Source organism: Bos mutus, chromosome X (genome assembly GCF_027580195.1).
Source record: "Bos mutus isolate GX-2022 chromosome X, NWIPB_WYAK_1.1, whole genome shotgun sequence".
Classification (NCBI taxonomy): domain Eukaryota; kingdom Metazoa; phylum Chordata; class Mammalia; order Artiodactyla; family Bovidae; genus Bos; species Bos mutus.
The window spans coordinates 55,277,933-55,293,309 of record NC_091646.1 but is presented as its reverse complement, the minus strand read 5'-3'; the positions used below and the strand labels follow the sequence as shown (position 1 = coordinate 55,293,309).

The following is a 15,377-nucleotide window of genomic DNA, read 5'->3' as shown; positions in this document are numbered from 1 at the left end:
GTAACATGGAAAAGAAAGAAAAAGGGAGAAACTGGATAAGGAAATTTTAGTAAGTTGGAGAAAACCATCTTACCTCATTCTGTCCATCCGTGTAATTCAGCTCCAAAAGCATAAATTTAACAAACATCATTTTATAAAATACACCAGAAAATGAGTTAGAATATTGGAGAAAAAAACCTGGCAAACATAGGCATACTACGAAGGGACAGAGGCATGAAGAGACTAATTATGTAAATGCTTTTATTTGAACTAATACATTGCTATCAGAGTACATAACTTTTCAGAGTTAGAGTAACATTATGATCTTAAAAACTATAGCAAACAGCTTGACAAAGCAAGAGTACATTAGAATACATTAAGTCCTACATACATGTTTATTTTTTAGTGACCACATCTCCTTATCTTAGGTGTAAAATTAGAAAATTTAATATAGACTTAGCATACTTGGCCTATCATATCCTTCCTAAATTCTGAGCCCACTCTCTCCTCAAAAGTGTCATATTCAACAGCATTTAAAATCTAAAGAGAGAATTTGATGGTACATGTTTTAAAACAAAGAAGTATATATTGAACCAAGTGTTTCAGGACAAAATATGTCAAGTGTTTACAGCTTTAGTGTGGGAGAGAAGATAGAAATTCAAGGTACATTTCCCTCTACCTATAATGTATGTTTTTTACTTACTTGAAGACCCCTTAAAAAAAGTAGCAAAATCAGCAGTCTTATTTAATGTAATCAAAATATTCTTAAATGTACAAAAAAGGATCATGTAGAAAGAATACTGTAAAAAGATACTGATTTTAAGAATAAAAGAATATGAAAAGCTTCTATTACATTCTGCACAGCCAGTTACTTCTGTCAATTTTCAGTACTAGAAAGACAAGCAAAGGATACTCATATACAAATACCCTCTGACCACAGTTCTTGAATAAGAACTAGCATACTGGATGGAAAGCAAATTATTGTCTAATACCAATAATATTCATATTCAGTCATCTAAGCAAGTCCCAAGAGGTGGACATTCTAAGAGAAAAACAGATACATAGAAATACGTACAGCAATGGGAAACGTCAAGGGCAGCGATCTAGGAGGAGCGAGTAAATGATTTGACTATGGGCACATTTCAGGTGGGCCTGACAAATCCACCTTGACTATGGGAAAGAGGAGTTGTTGTTACTAAAACTCTTTCACCTGAGGGCTCCCATGATTAACTTAGTCTTGTTAAAACTAAACAGTCCTTTCAATAACCAAAAGTTTCTTAAGCCATGAGCATTTCAGCCAGAAATTGCTGTACTGCTAATCATGCACCTGGGAGCAAGGTTGTTTTTTATTCAAATTGGTTATTTTACACTCTCTTCATACCCCTGCCCATCAAGCATGCAAACACAGTCATGACCATCTTGGGCTTTACTTCCACAAGGTCTTCTGGTAGAGCGTACACCCTGGCTCCAATTCTTCTAGCCATTGACACTGCGTACCTATTTTTTGGAGGAAACAAAAATTGAGGTTCAATTCCAGTTAGTCAAGGGCACAACATAAGGCATCTATTTCCTCTCATATACTCAATTGTCTGGGATACAAAACTTCTACAGCAAGAGTTCAAATCAGAATGACTTCATTTTTCATTGTTTTCTCTTTTGTGAGGTCACTCATAAGTGATACCAGATTTTTAAGCTCTACTATTTGGGGCTGATAATATTTATTCACTCCTTTTCTACAATGTAAAATGAGAACAATTTAGGAGAACTGATATGAAAAAACATTTTTCCAGAATATATGTGTGTGTATACATATATATATATATATATATATATATACCCAGATGTTGAAAATATGTATATATACTCAGATGTTGATATTCTCATTGAGCATGTAATAAGATAAAGTTTAAAAATGAAATAAAATTAATTAGATCCCTCCCAAAAAAAAAAAGATAACATTGGCTATCACGAGATCTTAGAGACACAGTGGAAAACTGTGCTATATGCAAAATACAATTTCACAGATGCAGTGAATACTTCCAAATATTCAAGGGAAGAGACAGAGTCTATATGGTACATGCCAGAGTGGCTGAAGCAAGGAATGAAAAGGGTAGAGAAAGGAAAGGAGTTAAGAACTGACATGTCCAGCTGAGGAAATTTTCAGGAGCACCCCTCAATTAATATACAAGGCATTTCTAGGTGTTCTGTAACAGAAATGTTTAAATATGATCAAGTTTCTGGAAAAAGAAGTTTAAAGAGTTCTCTATAAATCTTTTCCATATTATGCTGCAAATATTTTTTTCAAGGAGGGAAGAGATGATTTGACATAGTATGTGATGCCAAAATGAAGTTTTGCAGTAATTCTTCTTAGCTATCTTGTGAAGCCCTGTTGGGAGCTGATTTTCAGTGTATACTAGGAAAGCTTTCATGAGTTGCCCATGAAACCAGATCACAGTCTAGGTCTTTGGAGAAGAAGGGAAGAGGCAGGTGGAAAAGACCTTCTCAATATTGTCAAAATGCAGGAAACTTTCAAGGCATGGTTTCAGCTGAGAGTTTAGCATCCTGCCCACTTAAGGGACCAAGATAATAAACTCAACATATGTAGTAAGGTGGGCTATGCACAGTAAGTTTTAAAAATATTTAAAAAGAGTGCGACAAAGAAAACCCTATCAAAGGCATGCTTATCCTTTGCCCCTTTTTCCCTTGTTTTAAGTTTGCAGCTAAGTTGCTTTAACACATACATTATTTCTATAACTTACAAACCAATGGCTGACTTAGCACCTACCTACTAGGTCAGGTGCAACAATTGTAGGCTCTTACGTATTTTACTCATTTCAAAATCTCTAAGGTAAGTATTATTGCTCCCATTTTATGGATGAGGAATCTGAGGCTAGAAGACGTTTCCCCCAGCTGACACCATTCTTAAATGGCAGAACCTGAATGATAATGCAGATCTGCCTGCCTACAATGCCTATGCCCTTATCAGGATATTAGGCAGCATTCCTTACTTGGCATTATTGTGCTTGTCATCTTCTGTCAGAGTGCCACTCTTAACAAGGTCATAGTTTATGCAGCCTGGCTGGATGGCGTCAATCAAATCCACAACTGCCAAACTGGAGCTGATTGTCTTATCCTAGAGTAAAAGGACAATACATTTAAGAATTTCCATGTGTAAAAATTAATGCATGATCACTTATATAAAGCTGTCAAAATCAAAGTCTAGTGAATTAAAAAAGAATCATGTCATTACCCCCACAACAATCTCACTCACAAAAAAAACCAAAGTCTAGCCTTCCAAACTATAGATACTTTCTATAGCAAACATAACGTTTAATAGTAAAAAATGGAATTCTTACCTTAAAACTCTGGATGGAGGTTGATTTTCCAGCTTCATTCAATGTTCTGTTCACCCAGCTTACAATGATGTCATCATTAGCTTTCTGACCATCACCAAGATCTTCCAGGACATTGAGGGTATATCTAAATGAAGCAGCAGAAGAAACAGGTAACTAATGAGAAGCTACTGTATAGCATAGGGAACTCTACTCAATGCTCTGTGGTGATCTAAATCGGAAGAAAATCTGAAAAAGACGGGATATATTTAAACATATAGCTGATTCACTTTGTTGTATTGCAGAAACTAACACAACATTGGAAAGCAACTACATACCAATAAAAATTAATTTAAAAAAAACAGAACAGTTTCTGTTCTAGTTTATTAGAAAAAATACAAATATTAGAAAGATGCTTTCTCTTTCATTTATTTTCCTTAGGTTTGAGAGATTAAAGAAAAGATTTCATGAGAAGACATTCACATTATATGAAAAAAAATTTCAAGTAGTAGTGGCTTGCCATTGAGCTTCTTTTTGCATTGGTGGCAGGACGATTTTCAGTGCTCTAATGAGTAAGTCCACCAGTCTACTGCAGGCTCACTTTGTACTAGGCCAACCAATGGTAACAACTTAAAGTAAGCTGTGCTTTGACTGGTACCCAGTTATAATGAATTGCTTTTTAGCATTACAGTTAAGAGATCTTCTTTCTCAAATATATACATGTTCATAATTTTTGCTGTTTTTATTCATGAACACTAAATCTGTCACAAACATTGTGTCAGGCATATTATGAAAAAAGGGAAATATTCACAGTTCTGCTGCCTCACTTTCAAGAAGGCATTTCCCATTGACCATCCAACATATATTCATTACTTAAGCTCACTTCATAGTCTAAACACAAAAAAGTTTCAAAGGTAGTCATTGATACGTTTCCTTAGAAATAGTAAAGACTAGATCACAGACGTGTATGATAGTGAAGCTTAAGCAGTTAAAATTGTGTACCATACCTTCTCATCAGCTGCCAGACCAAAGCTAAAGTCAGGGTTTGATTTCCATCATTCAGGTCTTGCCCTCCAATGCCAACCAGAGAGAATTTGGCAGGATGCTTCCCTAACTCAACAGCATAGTTGCAGTTTTCTAGCTGCAAACAAACAAAAGAAAATGTTTAAAGATTTTCACTTGTTTAATCTGTATATGCAGGTGCGCACAAAGTAAGACATAGTTTCTGTCCTCAAGAAGCTCAGAGTCAAAGAGTTTCCCAAACACAAATTGAAAACAAAAACAGTCTGTAACAAATATGTGCAGCAACTTAATTAGCTACCTTTTTCATGTTGGCTCCAAGTTTCGGGTATGGAGGTTTATTCACCTTACTCCAGTCAACAGGAACTTTAATTCGTTCATATAGCTGTAAGATTACCAGGGCATCTTGGAGGTCACTGATGATTTAAAGAGAGTTTGATCAGTGTTTTCAGAGAGCAGGGCCTGTTTCCTTAAAAACAAGGACACTACACTGTCAAAAGACTCATGCATTTTATTAATCTGTGCTAAAAATAGAGCTAACACCATCCAATTCACTTAAAAGTAGTTATTGAGAGCTTATTGTTTGCAAAGAACTGTTCTATAAGCTGGGCTCATAGGAGAAAAATCCCAGTCCTTTAGAGTCAGAGAAAGAAAGAGAATAAACAAGTATATAGATAAATGGGTTAGGGGAATGTATTTAATTGCTATGAAAAACGAAAAGAACAAGATTAGGAGTTAGGGAGTGGTAGGTGGCGGCGGTTAGAATCTGAATCAGCGGCTTGAAGATAGCAAGGGAATAAGGTATTTGATGTGGAAAAGAACATTTCAGGCTGAGAGAACAGTGAGCACAAAGACCTCAAGGCATCATGGATGGTCTACTTAATGTACTCTCTGGTCTCCGTTTCAAAATATAAAGTCTCTGTTCCCTAGGGTGTTAGAAAGATACTTATACATTCTTTCACTTAATGACCATGTAAAGAAATAATATGGGCTTTTGTGTATTTGGGAAATGATAATGGAAGTCATCACATTTTTCAATAAAGTAATGACTACAAACTAACATTTAGAAAAGGTTTAGAGCTATAATTATTTATGCAGCATCCATTCGTGATGTTCAAAACTTTACAATAGCATTGGAAGGCTTACGCATAGAGATGGTTTACATGGGGATTAACACCAAGAGAGTTCATCCAGTTACGGAAGGTTCTTTCTTCACGAGTTTCTCCTATTAAAAATATTCACAGTGTTTATAAAATCATAAAACACCTTGCATATGTGCATATAACATCAACCCACAATTAGATTAGTTTATTTTTTTTTTCAGATCTAGAGGTTTTCTCAAATATGAATCTCCAAGCAGTCTCTCTGAATACATTCTCTCTTGTTTTTTAAATTGGATGACTTTATTTTAAAAGTAAAAATATAAGCTTATTATAATCAGCTAAGAGGTATATGAACTTTTTATAATCTCTTCTCCATCTCATCCTTCTCCAGTATCTCCCCAAATCCCCATACTTCTAAAATAACTGATATTATCAGTTTAGTTTTTATTAGAAAAATTTGCCATGGTCATACAAACCTCTATACTCACATTAACGTACATCTTCTCTCTACCCATTTAAAAATACTAAGTCACATATATGTACTTTTTTACATGTCTATATTAGAGCAACAAATTATTTGAAACTTCAAAAGCATAAAATTTAAAGATTTTATAGTAATCCTAGTATATATGCAATGAGCTGCTAATTGAGAGTTCAAAGTATTAGTTGCTAAGTTGTGTCCTGCTCTTTGCCACCCCATGGACTGTAGCCTGCCAGACTCCTCTGTCCATGGATTTCTCAGGCAAGAATACTGGAGTGGGTAGCCATTCCCTTCTCCAGGGGATCTTCCCAACCCAGGGATCGGACCCAGGTCTCCTGCACTGCAGGCAGATTCTTTACCATCTGATTTCATAATAATGCTAGTGGATATGCAATGAGCTACTAATTAAATTTGTTAATTTTTAAGTACTATACTTCATGCATATATAATCTGGAAAATGTATACTCTGCCTTTCCCAAATTACATGCATTATTATTTTTTGAGTAGGTTAAAGGTGAAAGGAACTGAGAGCAGTTTTAGTTAGTCTGACTATGGAAGAATGAAACACATACTGCAGATTTATATAGGTCAAATTTTATGCACATGGGCATTTTTTTGGAGGGAGGTTTAAAAATAAGTGACCTAAATATAAAATATTAAAATAAAACATTGGTTTACTAAGTGGCCTTATACTAAGTGATCCTAGGCTAGCTTACTTTAAAAGTTTCCAGACTTCCTTGGTGGTACAGTGGATAAAACTCCTCCTGCCAAAGCAGGGGACACAGGTTTGATCCCTGGTCTGGGAAGATCCCATATGCCGTGGGGCAATGAAGCCCAACTACTGAACCTACACTCCTCAACAAGAGAAGCCACCCCAATGAGAAAGCTGAGCACCACAACAAAGAGTAGCCCTTGGGTGCAGCAACTAGAGAAAGCCGGCATGCAGCAACAAAGACCCAGAGCAGCCAAAAATAAGTAAATTAAAATAAAAGTTCCCTTGTTATCATCCCTTTCTATCAGGTGTCACTTATTACTCAGCCCTTGGGACTACTTCTAGTAGACAGTTGCTAAATGGATAAGGAAACTTATTAAATCAAGATTATGAAATCATCGTGGCCCATGTATTTCCACTGTGTAGCCCCAAACATAATTTAAGAAACCTTTAGTTACCTTCTAATAGAGTCCAATCAATATCTTGGTTCTCTGGCTTAGTGAGTGCCGGGTATTTATTAAACAGGTTAGCCACAAAGGCTAAGTTCAGTTTAGGGTTCCCACTGACGACATCAGCTGGGGTAACAAACTGTCTGCAACCTAATTTGTCTGCTTGCTGAAGCATACTCTCAGCTCTCTTCAAATCATCTGTTTCCTATTGAAGTAAAATAAGAAGACTTCTTTAAAAAAAAAAAAAAGGCCATACTAAAAATATAGAAACTTTGCCCTACAATGATAGGCTGGATACACAATTCTATTTTCTCTTAGCCAACACATGGTACTTATATTACTGTTTTGAACGCAAAACAAAACAAAACAAAGTTGGCTGTGCTGGATATGCAGTACCTTGAGAATACCCTAGATGGCACCAGATCATGTATCTAAGGACAGAATAGATTTAACTCAATTGAGATTACTTCTCTCATGCCAAAATTCATTAAGAAAAAAGTGAAACCTGTTCAGATTTTAAATTTAAACCCTAAAGAGGGTGTAAGGCTGAAAAAGATGAAGGAATTATGAAGAAAAAATTTTTTTAAATAATAATCAAGGATACCAGGCTCCAATAATTTTGAGGTTTAAGTTGCATATTTCAAATTATCATCTTTCTCTTAAACTACTTTTTGTTTTTACTTTTCCATCCAGGAAGCAAAGTTGTCTATTTATGTGTAAAATACTTACTTTTAACTAATTCCTAGGACTCCTGACTTCGTTTTGTCTTCTCCCCCACCCCAACTTCTTTCCTTTTGGAAAGATGCATGCTGATTTCTTGACTAACATACAGTTTGGTGAGGATTATAAATTATAGATCTGATAACTTGAGACCAAATTAAAAATAGTTTCCCCAGTGCTCACCATTCCCACCTCCCAACAATAAAAGTCAAAAACCTGAAGCTGCAGGAGGAACAATTGCTTTTGGATTATTCGTTTCTAGTGACCTGCCCTCTCCAGACTTTATAGACATGGCCACCCCAGTATGCCCAAGGGTAAATGTAGCTCTTCTGGAAAACAGTTTCAGGTAAGAAGGGATTTTTATAATAAGAGGGAAATAAGAGATAAAGGAAATTTGAGAAACGTTACTTATAAACCAACATAGTTCGGATTCTATAATTTGAGTCTTAACTCTGTCTTTAATGGGTGATGCTATCTGTACTTTTTTCATCTCCAGTGAGGTGCCTCGATCATCTAGGTCTCCAGAAGAATGGGTATTTACTGTGTTACCCTTCACTGTTACCATTGCAGAGCAATCCGTAACCACCAGCAGATGGGCAATTGACTGGGATTCAGTCTTTGGGATTCTCCATGAGCCTAGTGAGTTCATCTCATAGAGCCTATTCTATTTCTTTTAATCTGTCACTTGTTACTTTAATGCTTCTGGTTTGTGCTTTTTACTATCTATTTTTAAATCCCGTATTTTTTTTAATCATCTTGGCATTCTTAAACAAAAAGCATTGATAATATTGGAGTAGAAGGAAACGTTGAAATAGCAACAATTTTTAAAAATTAAGATACAGAATAAAGAAACAAAAAATAATCAAATGAAAATATATATATGCCCAAAACAACGTCAGCCCATACCTCACATCATATTCAAAATTAACCTACAATACACACACACATGTAAATTTATGAACTCAAAACTATCAATATAAAACTAAATATAAAACCCCAACTATAAAACCTCTAAGAGAAGACATAAGAAGAAATGTTTGTGACCTTGTGTTAGGCTAAAATTTCTTAGATACAACATCAAAAGCATGATTTGTCAAAGAAAAAAAAATGACTAAATCTGACTTTGTCCAAATTAAACAATGTCTGTTCTTGGAAAAACACTGGGACTAAGTATCTGCAAATCATATATCCAATCAAGGACTTATATCCAAAATATATAAAACACTCAAAACTTGATAAGAAAGCAAACAATGCAATTAAAATGGGTAAAGTGTTTAAACAAAGATGTATAGACAACAAATAACTACATGAAAAGATATTCAACATCATTTGTCATTAAGGAAATGCAAATTAAAATCACAATGAGACACCTCTACCAGTGTTAAAATTCTTAATGTTTAAACTAACCACATTAAAGTGTCAGTGAGCATGTGGATGAACTGGAACCTTCATGTACTACTGGTAGCAATGTGCAAGGTACAACCATTTTGAAAAACAACTTGGCAGCTGCTTAGAAAAGTTAAATGCACATATACCATTACCCAGCCATTCCACTCCTAGGTATTTACCAAAGATAAATGAATGCCTAAACTCACACAAAGACTTGTATATGAATGTTCAGAGCTGCTGTATTTGTAATAGCCCCAAACTGGAAACAATCCAAATGTTCATCATGGTGAATGGGTAACAAATTATAGCATATCCATCCACTGGACTATTATTCAGCAATAAAAAGGAATGAATTTCTGAGTTATGTAACAACACAGATGAATCTCAAAATAATAACGCTGAAAGAAGCTTGATTAAAAAAAAGAGCACCTGTTATATGATTCCATAAAATTATCAAAAATTCAAACTAAATTGAAAGAAAGCAAATCAGTGGTTGCCTAGGATGGAGGAGTATGGGGACAGAGAGGGATCACAAAGGATCATGAGGAAACTGGATGTTATAATGGAGATATATATCCCTAAAGAAGGTATAAGACTGACAAAGATAAAGGACACTGAAAAACAAGGGAAAAGCATTATGAAAGACTCAACAGTAAAATGAGTGCATGGACAGAGCAGTAGGAAATTGCCCTGGCTAGAAGAGATGGAGCAAGATGGTGTAGCAGGCCTTCACATGCTCAGCAGAACATTTCAGACTAAACTCTTGAGTCAATGGGGAATCCTTAAAGGATTCTGAAGAGGATAGAGACAATGAAGGGAGTGCTTTAAGATCAACCAGGGAGAAGTGACTAGAGAAGAGGTGTATCATAATCAGAATCAGTACACTGGTGTTATCTACCTAGGCATAAGATCACCTGACTAGCCATCCCAGAGAGCTTCCTTCACACACAGGAGGGCCTCTCATTTGTGCCAAGAGTGACCTGAACTGAAGAATTTCACATTTAAAAACAGACAGAAATATAAGTACTACAAGTCAGTGACAAATTCAGTTCTGGTAAGGGCAGCATAAAAGGTTTAGCAAGTGTAATCCACTCAATCTGAAGTGGATATGAAATATGCTAGAAATGTGCATTTTTTAAAAATCAGTAGAATCCATTCCATATCTAATGAATATAAAGAACAACACGATCCTAGAAAGTTGAGACTCAATAGTCTAGGCCAACTTGTTACTTCATGTATGAACAAAGGAACTTGTCCAAGGTCATTGAGCAAATAAGTGATGTAACAAGGGAACATGGTCCGTGACAGTAATTCACCAAACTGGATTTCAGGGATCAGGAGTTTGTAAACACATTCACATTACTCTCAACATAAGAATATTACAGATGCATATATGAATATGTTTTCATTAAATCTATCATTATGATTATAATCCAAAAACTCAGAAAAGGTTAGCTTCTAGTGCTTATTTCCCTACATTTACTCTGAATATTTTATGCCATCCATAAAAACCAACACCACCATAACTACAGAACTCACTAATAAACTATTAACATAAATCAAAGCTGGTCTTTCTGTCTACAAATTATATCTACAGTAATAAAATTTAAGATAATACTTAAAACTGCCAACATCATAACATGCAATTATAAGCATTCTTGTTATTTATAAGAAATTGACAATTTTGTAAGCTTGTAGAATTCATAAGAACACCTATACTTACATTGAAACCTGACATGTTAATATCTATCCGTGGTTCACCTTCCTTTTGTCCTTTTGGTGCAATTTGATTGAGAAGATGAAAATAGGCTTTGGAATCCTAAAAATGAATTGCAAATATTAGTGAGATCACATTTACAAAGAATGAATGTATCCTATTGTCCCATGTGTGGAAGGATATTTGCATTGGATTTTGTAAGAATGTGACACAAATCTCTATCTTCTAATTTAACAGTTCCTTTTCCCAGAAAAGTCCACCTATCTGGCCTTGTGTCTGCCTTGAATATGGATTAACTGGATTTTGTCATGACTTTACAGTTTATTGATATCATCAATACAATAATGCTAGAAAACATATAACTAGTTCTGTACCTTCACTGAGTTACTGAAGTCAATAAGCTTGACAGATAAAACAAGCACGAGAAACAAGTAGGATAGCAGAAATCCAGGAAGCATAGGGAAAGAGAAAATAAACAGGTTATATCATGACAAAGCATAATATGTATATACCATAACCTATGGAGAAGAGATTAGTTGTGTTAACAATGCATTAAATTATAAATTGAAATGACAAAAAATTTGAAATGAGTTCTACTTGAGGTGGTGAAATAACAGTAAACCCTTAATCATCTGAATACATTTAACCAAATGAGCTTCTCTTTAAGCCCTTGACCTCTTTCAACACTTGAACATTTTTACTTGGAATCCCAATACCTAAAACAAAAATGGCATTGCTCATATGGGATGTGGGCTGGATGAATTCAGGCTGTGTGGATGCTACACAGAACAAAACCTGAAAACCACTGTATTACTGTAAACATTTAATGAGGGTCTTCAACACACATGTCAAGTACAATTCTGCCTCTCTGGAATACCAGAGGACAGGAATTGGAGTGGTTTTGTTATCATGCTGAGGCAGGACATACAAGGGCCCCAGACTGAACAGTTTATCCCCTGTGGACAGAAACTCCATAATATTAATAGCAGAAACTCCATAAAAGCTGGATGATGGAGCAGGCTGGGCCCTGCCCAGATAAGAGATAGAAGAGGTAGCATCATGGTGATTTTGGGTAGCCTCAGTCCACAGTGCCTTGAAGCAGGGCTTTGGTTTCCAGCCAGAAATTGAGGTGATACCCCCTCCGTTTTGACCTCCATTGAGCCTTTCTGTGCCTGTGTAGTTGGGAAGGTCTCCTTGACTTTAAGAATAAGGAATATATGGTCTTTTATCTCTTATCTGGGCAAGGCAGCTTTTATGGAGTTTCTGCTATTATAGAATTTCTGTCCACAGGGGAGAAACTCTTCAGCCTGGACCCATGTATCTCCTGTCTTAAGCTCAAAGTAAGTGATGTCAACCTACCCATAGGCCTCTTCACTAGAATCCATCTTGGCTAAGAGATACACATGCACACATGGGAGTATCCTGAGATAAACCAAATACGGACTCAGAACCAGACAAAGCAAGATGACTGGCCAAAGGAAACCCAGAAGAAATGCTCCATGAAAGTGATATAAACCACTATGAGGGTGCAACTGTCTCTCTGAGCCCACCCATGTGAGTCTATTCACATATACATTTTCCTGCTAATAAACACTTGTTTTACTCAATCTCTATGTGGAAATCCATTTCTACACAGCTGATGGGCCAGGGCCTTGGTCCCACTGGTCCCTGGTGGTCTACTGGCTAGGATTCAGTTCTCTCACTGCTGTAGCCCGACCTCAATCTCTAGCTGGGAACAGAATCCCTGCTTCAAGCTGCTATAGGCCAAGGCCACCTGAGATCAATGTTACATCTGAAGATCACCTTCCCAGCTTTGGAAGTTTTCTATTACTGGGCCTTGACAGTCCAAACAGATTGTAAAGGAATGTTTCTCATGGTAACTCCTATGGATTGTGTACATCCTAATCCCCCAGGGAAGTTGCTTAATATGGATATGGCCAGATGTAAGCTCTGACCCGCCAAGTACAGATCTCTGGGAGAGGCCTAGAAAGCTGTATCTTCAATGAGCCAACTATATACATTTGATACATTTGCCAGAAATTATTCTAAGAATGGGGAGAATCGGGTGAGAGTGAAAGCCAGTGCAGAGCAATTCATGGAATGCAAACCCAGATCTTACCATTAGTGGCACAGAGGTTATCTCTTAAGGAGTAGTGCATTACAGTTGTGAAAGTGCTTTCACTTACAACTACCTACTAAAGGTACAGAAAGAAGTTGTATGTGCCTTCTCCCTATGCACTTGAGAAAGACAGGTAAAGAGTAGACCCCAAAGAGTCTGTAATTTACTACCCTGAAAAGGAGCTTTAGGTGAAAATTTGAACTCAAACACAAATTAGAAGTTCCTTTTCACATTACCCAGCAATCCTCTGCTTTTTAAAAATATTAAAAGCAGAATATGTTTTTTAAAAAATATCAAAGGATAATTTTTAAAATATTCATTTAAAAATAAGATTCCCTTTCTAAAACAGCAGAATACACTTTTTTCTCAAGTGCACATGGAACACTCTCCAGGATAGATCACATCTTCAGTCACAATCATCAGGAAATTTAAGAAAATTGAAATTGTATCAAGCATTTTTTCTGAACTACAATGCTATGAGACTAGATATGAATTACAGGGGGAAAAAAAACTAAAAAACACAAACACATGGAGGCTAAATGACCTGCTTCTAAATAACCAACAGGTCACTGAGGCATCAAAAAGGAAATTAACAAATGACAATGAAAACATGACAACCCAAAACCTATGGGACACAACAAAAGAGGGAAGTTTATAGCAATACAAGCCTACCTCAAGAAATGAGAAAAACATCATAAACAACCAGACTTTACACATAAAGCAAATAGAAAAAGAAGAAAAAAACAAACAAAAAAAAACAAATTAAAAAACCCAAAGTTAGGACAGAAATAGTAAAGAAATAAATGAAAAATACATGAAGGAAACAATAGCAAAGATCAATAAAACTAAAAACTGGTTCTTTGAGAAGATAAAATTGACAACCCACTAGCCAGACTCAACAAGAAAAAAAGGGAGAAGACTCAAATCAATAAAATTAGAAACAAAAAAGGAGAAGTTACTACAGAACACAGAAATACAAAGGACCATAGAAGACTACTGTGAGCAACCATATGCCAATAAAATGAACAACCTGGAAGAAATGGATAAGTTCTTAGAAAAGTACAAACTTCCAAAACTGAACCAGGAAGAATTAGAAATCATAAACGGACCAATCACAAACAACAACATTGAAACTGTGATTTAAAAATCTTTCAGCAAACAAAGGCCCAGGGCCAGATGGCTTCACAGGTGAATTCTACCAAAAGTTTAGAGAAGAGCTAACACCTATCATGCTCAAACTCCTCCAGAAAATTTCAGAGGAAAGAGAACTCCCAAACTCATTCTACATGGCCACCATCACCTTGAGAGCAAAAGCAAACAAAGATACCACCAAAAAAGAAAATTACAGGCTAATATCATCAATGAATATAGATGCAAATATCCTCAACAAAATTTTAGCAAACAGAATCCAACAACACATTAAAGGATCATACACCATAAACAAGTATGATTTATCCCAGGGATGCAAGGATTTTTCAACATATGCAAATCAATCAATGTGATTAACCATATCAATAAACTGAAAGATAAAAGTCATATAATCATATAAATAGATGCAGAGAAAGCTTTCGACAAAATACAACACCCATTCATGATAAAAACGCTCCAAAAAGTAGGCACAGAAGGAACCTACCTCAACATAATAAAGGCCATATATGACAAACCCACAGCAAACATTATTCTCAATAGTGAAAAACTAAAAGCATTTCTTCTAAGATTAGGAACAAGACAAGGGTGCCCACTCTTGCCACTATTATTCAATCTAGATTTGGAAGTCCTAGCCACGGCAATCAGAGAAGAAAGAAAAACAAATAAAAAGGAATCCAGATTGAAAAGAAGAATTAAAACTCTATTTGCAGACGACATGATAACATAGAAAACCCTAAAGATTCCACCAGAAAATTACTAGAATTAATCAATGAATATGGTATAGTTGTAGGATATAAAAGTAATACACAGAAATCCCTTGCATTCCTATATATTAGCAATGAAAAATCATAAAGAGACGTTAAGGAAACAATTCCATTTACCATTGCAGCAAAAAGAATAAAATACCTAGGAATAAACTTACCTAAAGGGACAAAAGACCCGTATGCAGAAAACTATAAGACACTGATGAAACAAATCAAAGATGACACAAACAGATGGAGAGATATACCATGTTCTTGGATTGGGAGAAATATTGTGAAAATGACTATACTACTCAAAGCAATCTACAGATTCAATGTAATCCCTATCAAACCATTAATGATATTTTTCACAGAAATAGAACCAAAAAAAGTTACAACTTCTATGGAAACAAAAAATACCTGAAAAGCCAAAGCAATCTTGACAAAGAAAATTAGAGCTGAATGAA

The 15,377-nt window shown here is 35.6% G+C and overlaps 1 protein-coding gene across 2 annotated transcripts in view; it reads right to left on the bottom strand.

Annotated features, from left to right (window-relative positions):
* Positions 1–220: 220 nt before the first annotated feature.
* PLS3 (plastin 3) overlaps positions 221–15,377 on the bottom strand; it is a 97,048-nt gene continuing 81,891 nt past the window's right edge. For both annotated transcript variants that reach the window (XM_070365422.1, XM_005898530.3), the window contains 8 exons: positions 10,909–11,004; positions 7,086–7,281; positions 5,478–5,556; positions 4,633–4,747; positions 4,319–4,452; positions 3,336–3,459; positions 2,988–3,112; positions 221–1,476 (listed from right to left, as the gene is read on the bottom strand). In XM_070365422.1, the coding sequence (XP_070221523.1) occupies positions 1,344–1,476; positions 2,988–3,112; positions 3,336–3,459; positions 4,319–4,452; positions 4,633–4,747; positions 5,478–5,556; positions 7,086–7,281; positions 10,909–11,004 (1,002 nt within the window). In that variant the 3' untranslated portion in view covers positions 221–1,343. The remainder of the gene's footprint in view (positions 1,477–2,987; positions 3,113–3,335; positions 3,460–4,318; positions 4,453–4,632; positions 4,748–5,477; positions 5,557–7,085; positions 7,282–10,908; positions 11,005–15,377) is intronic.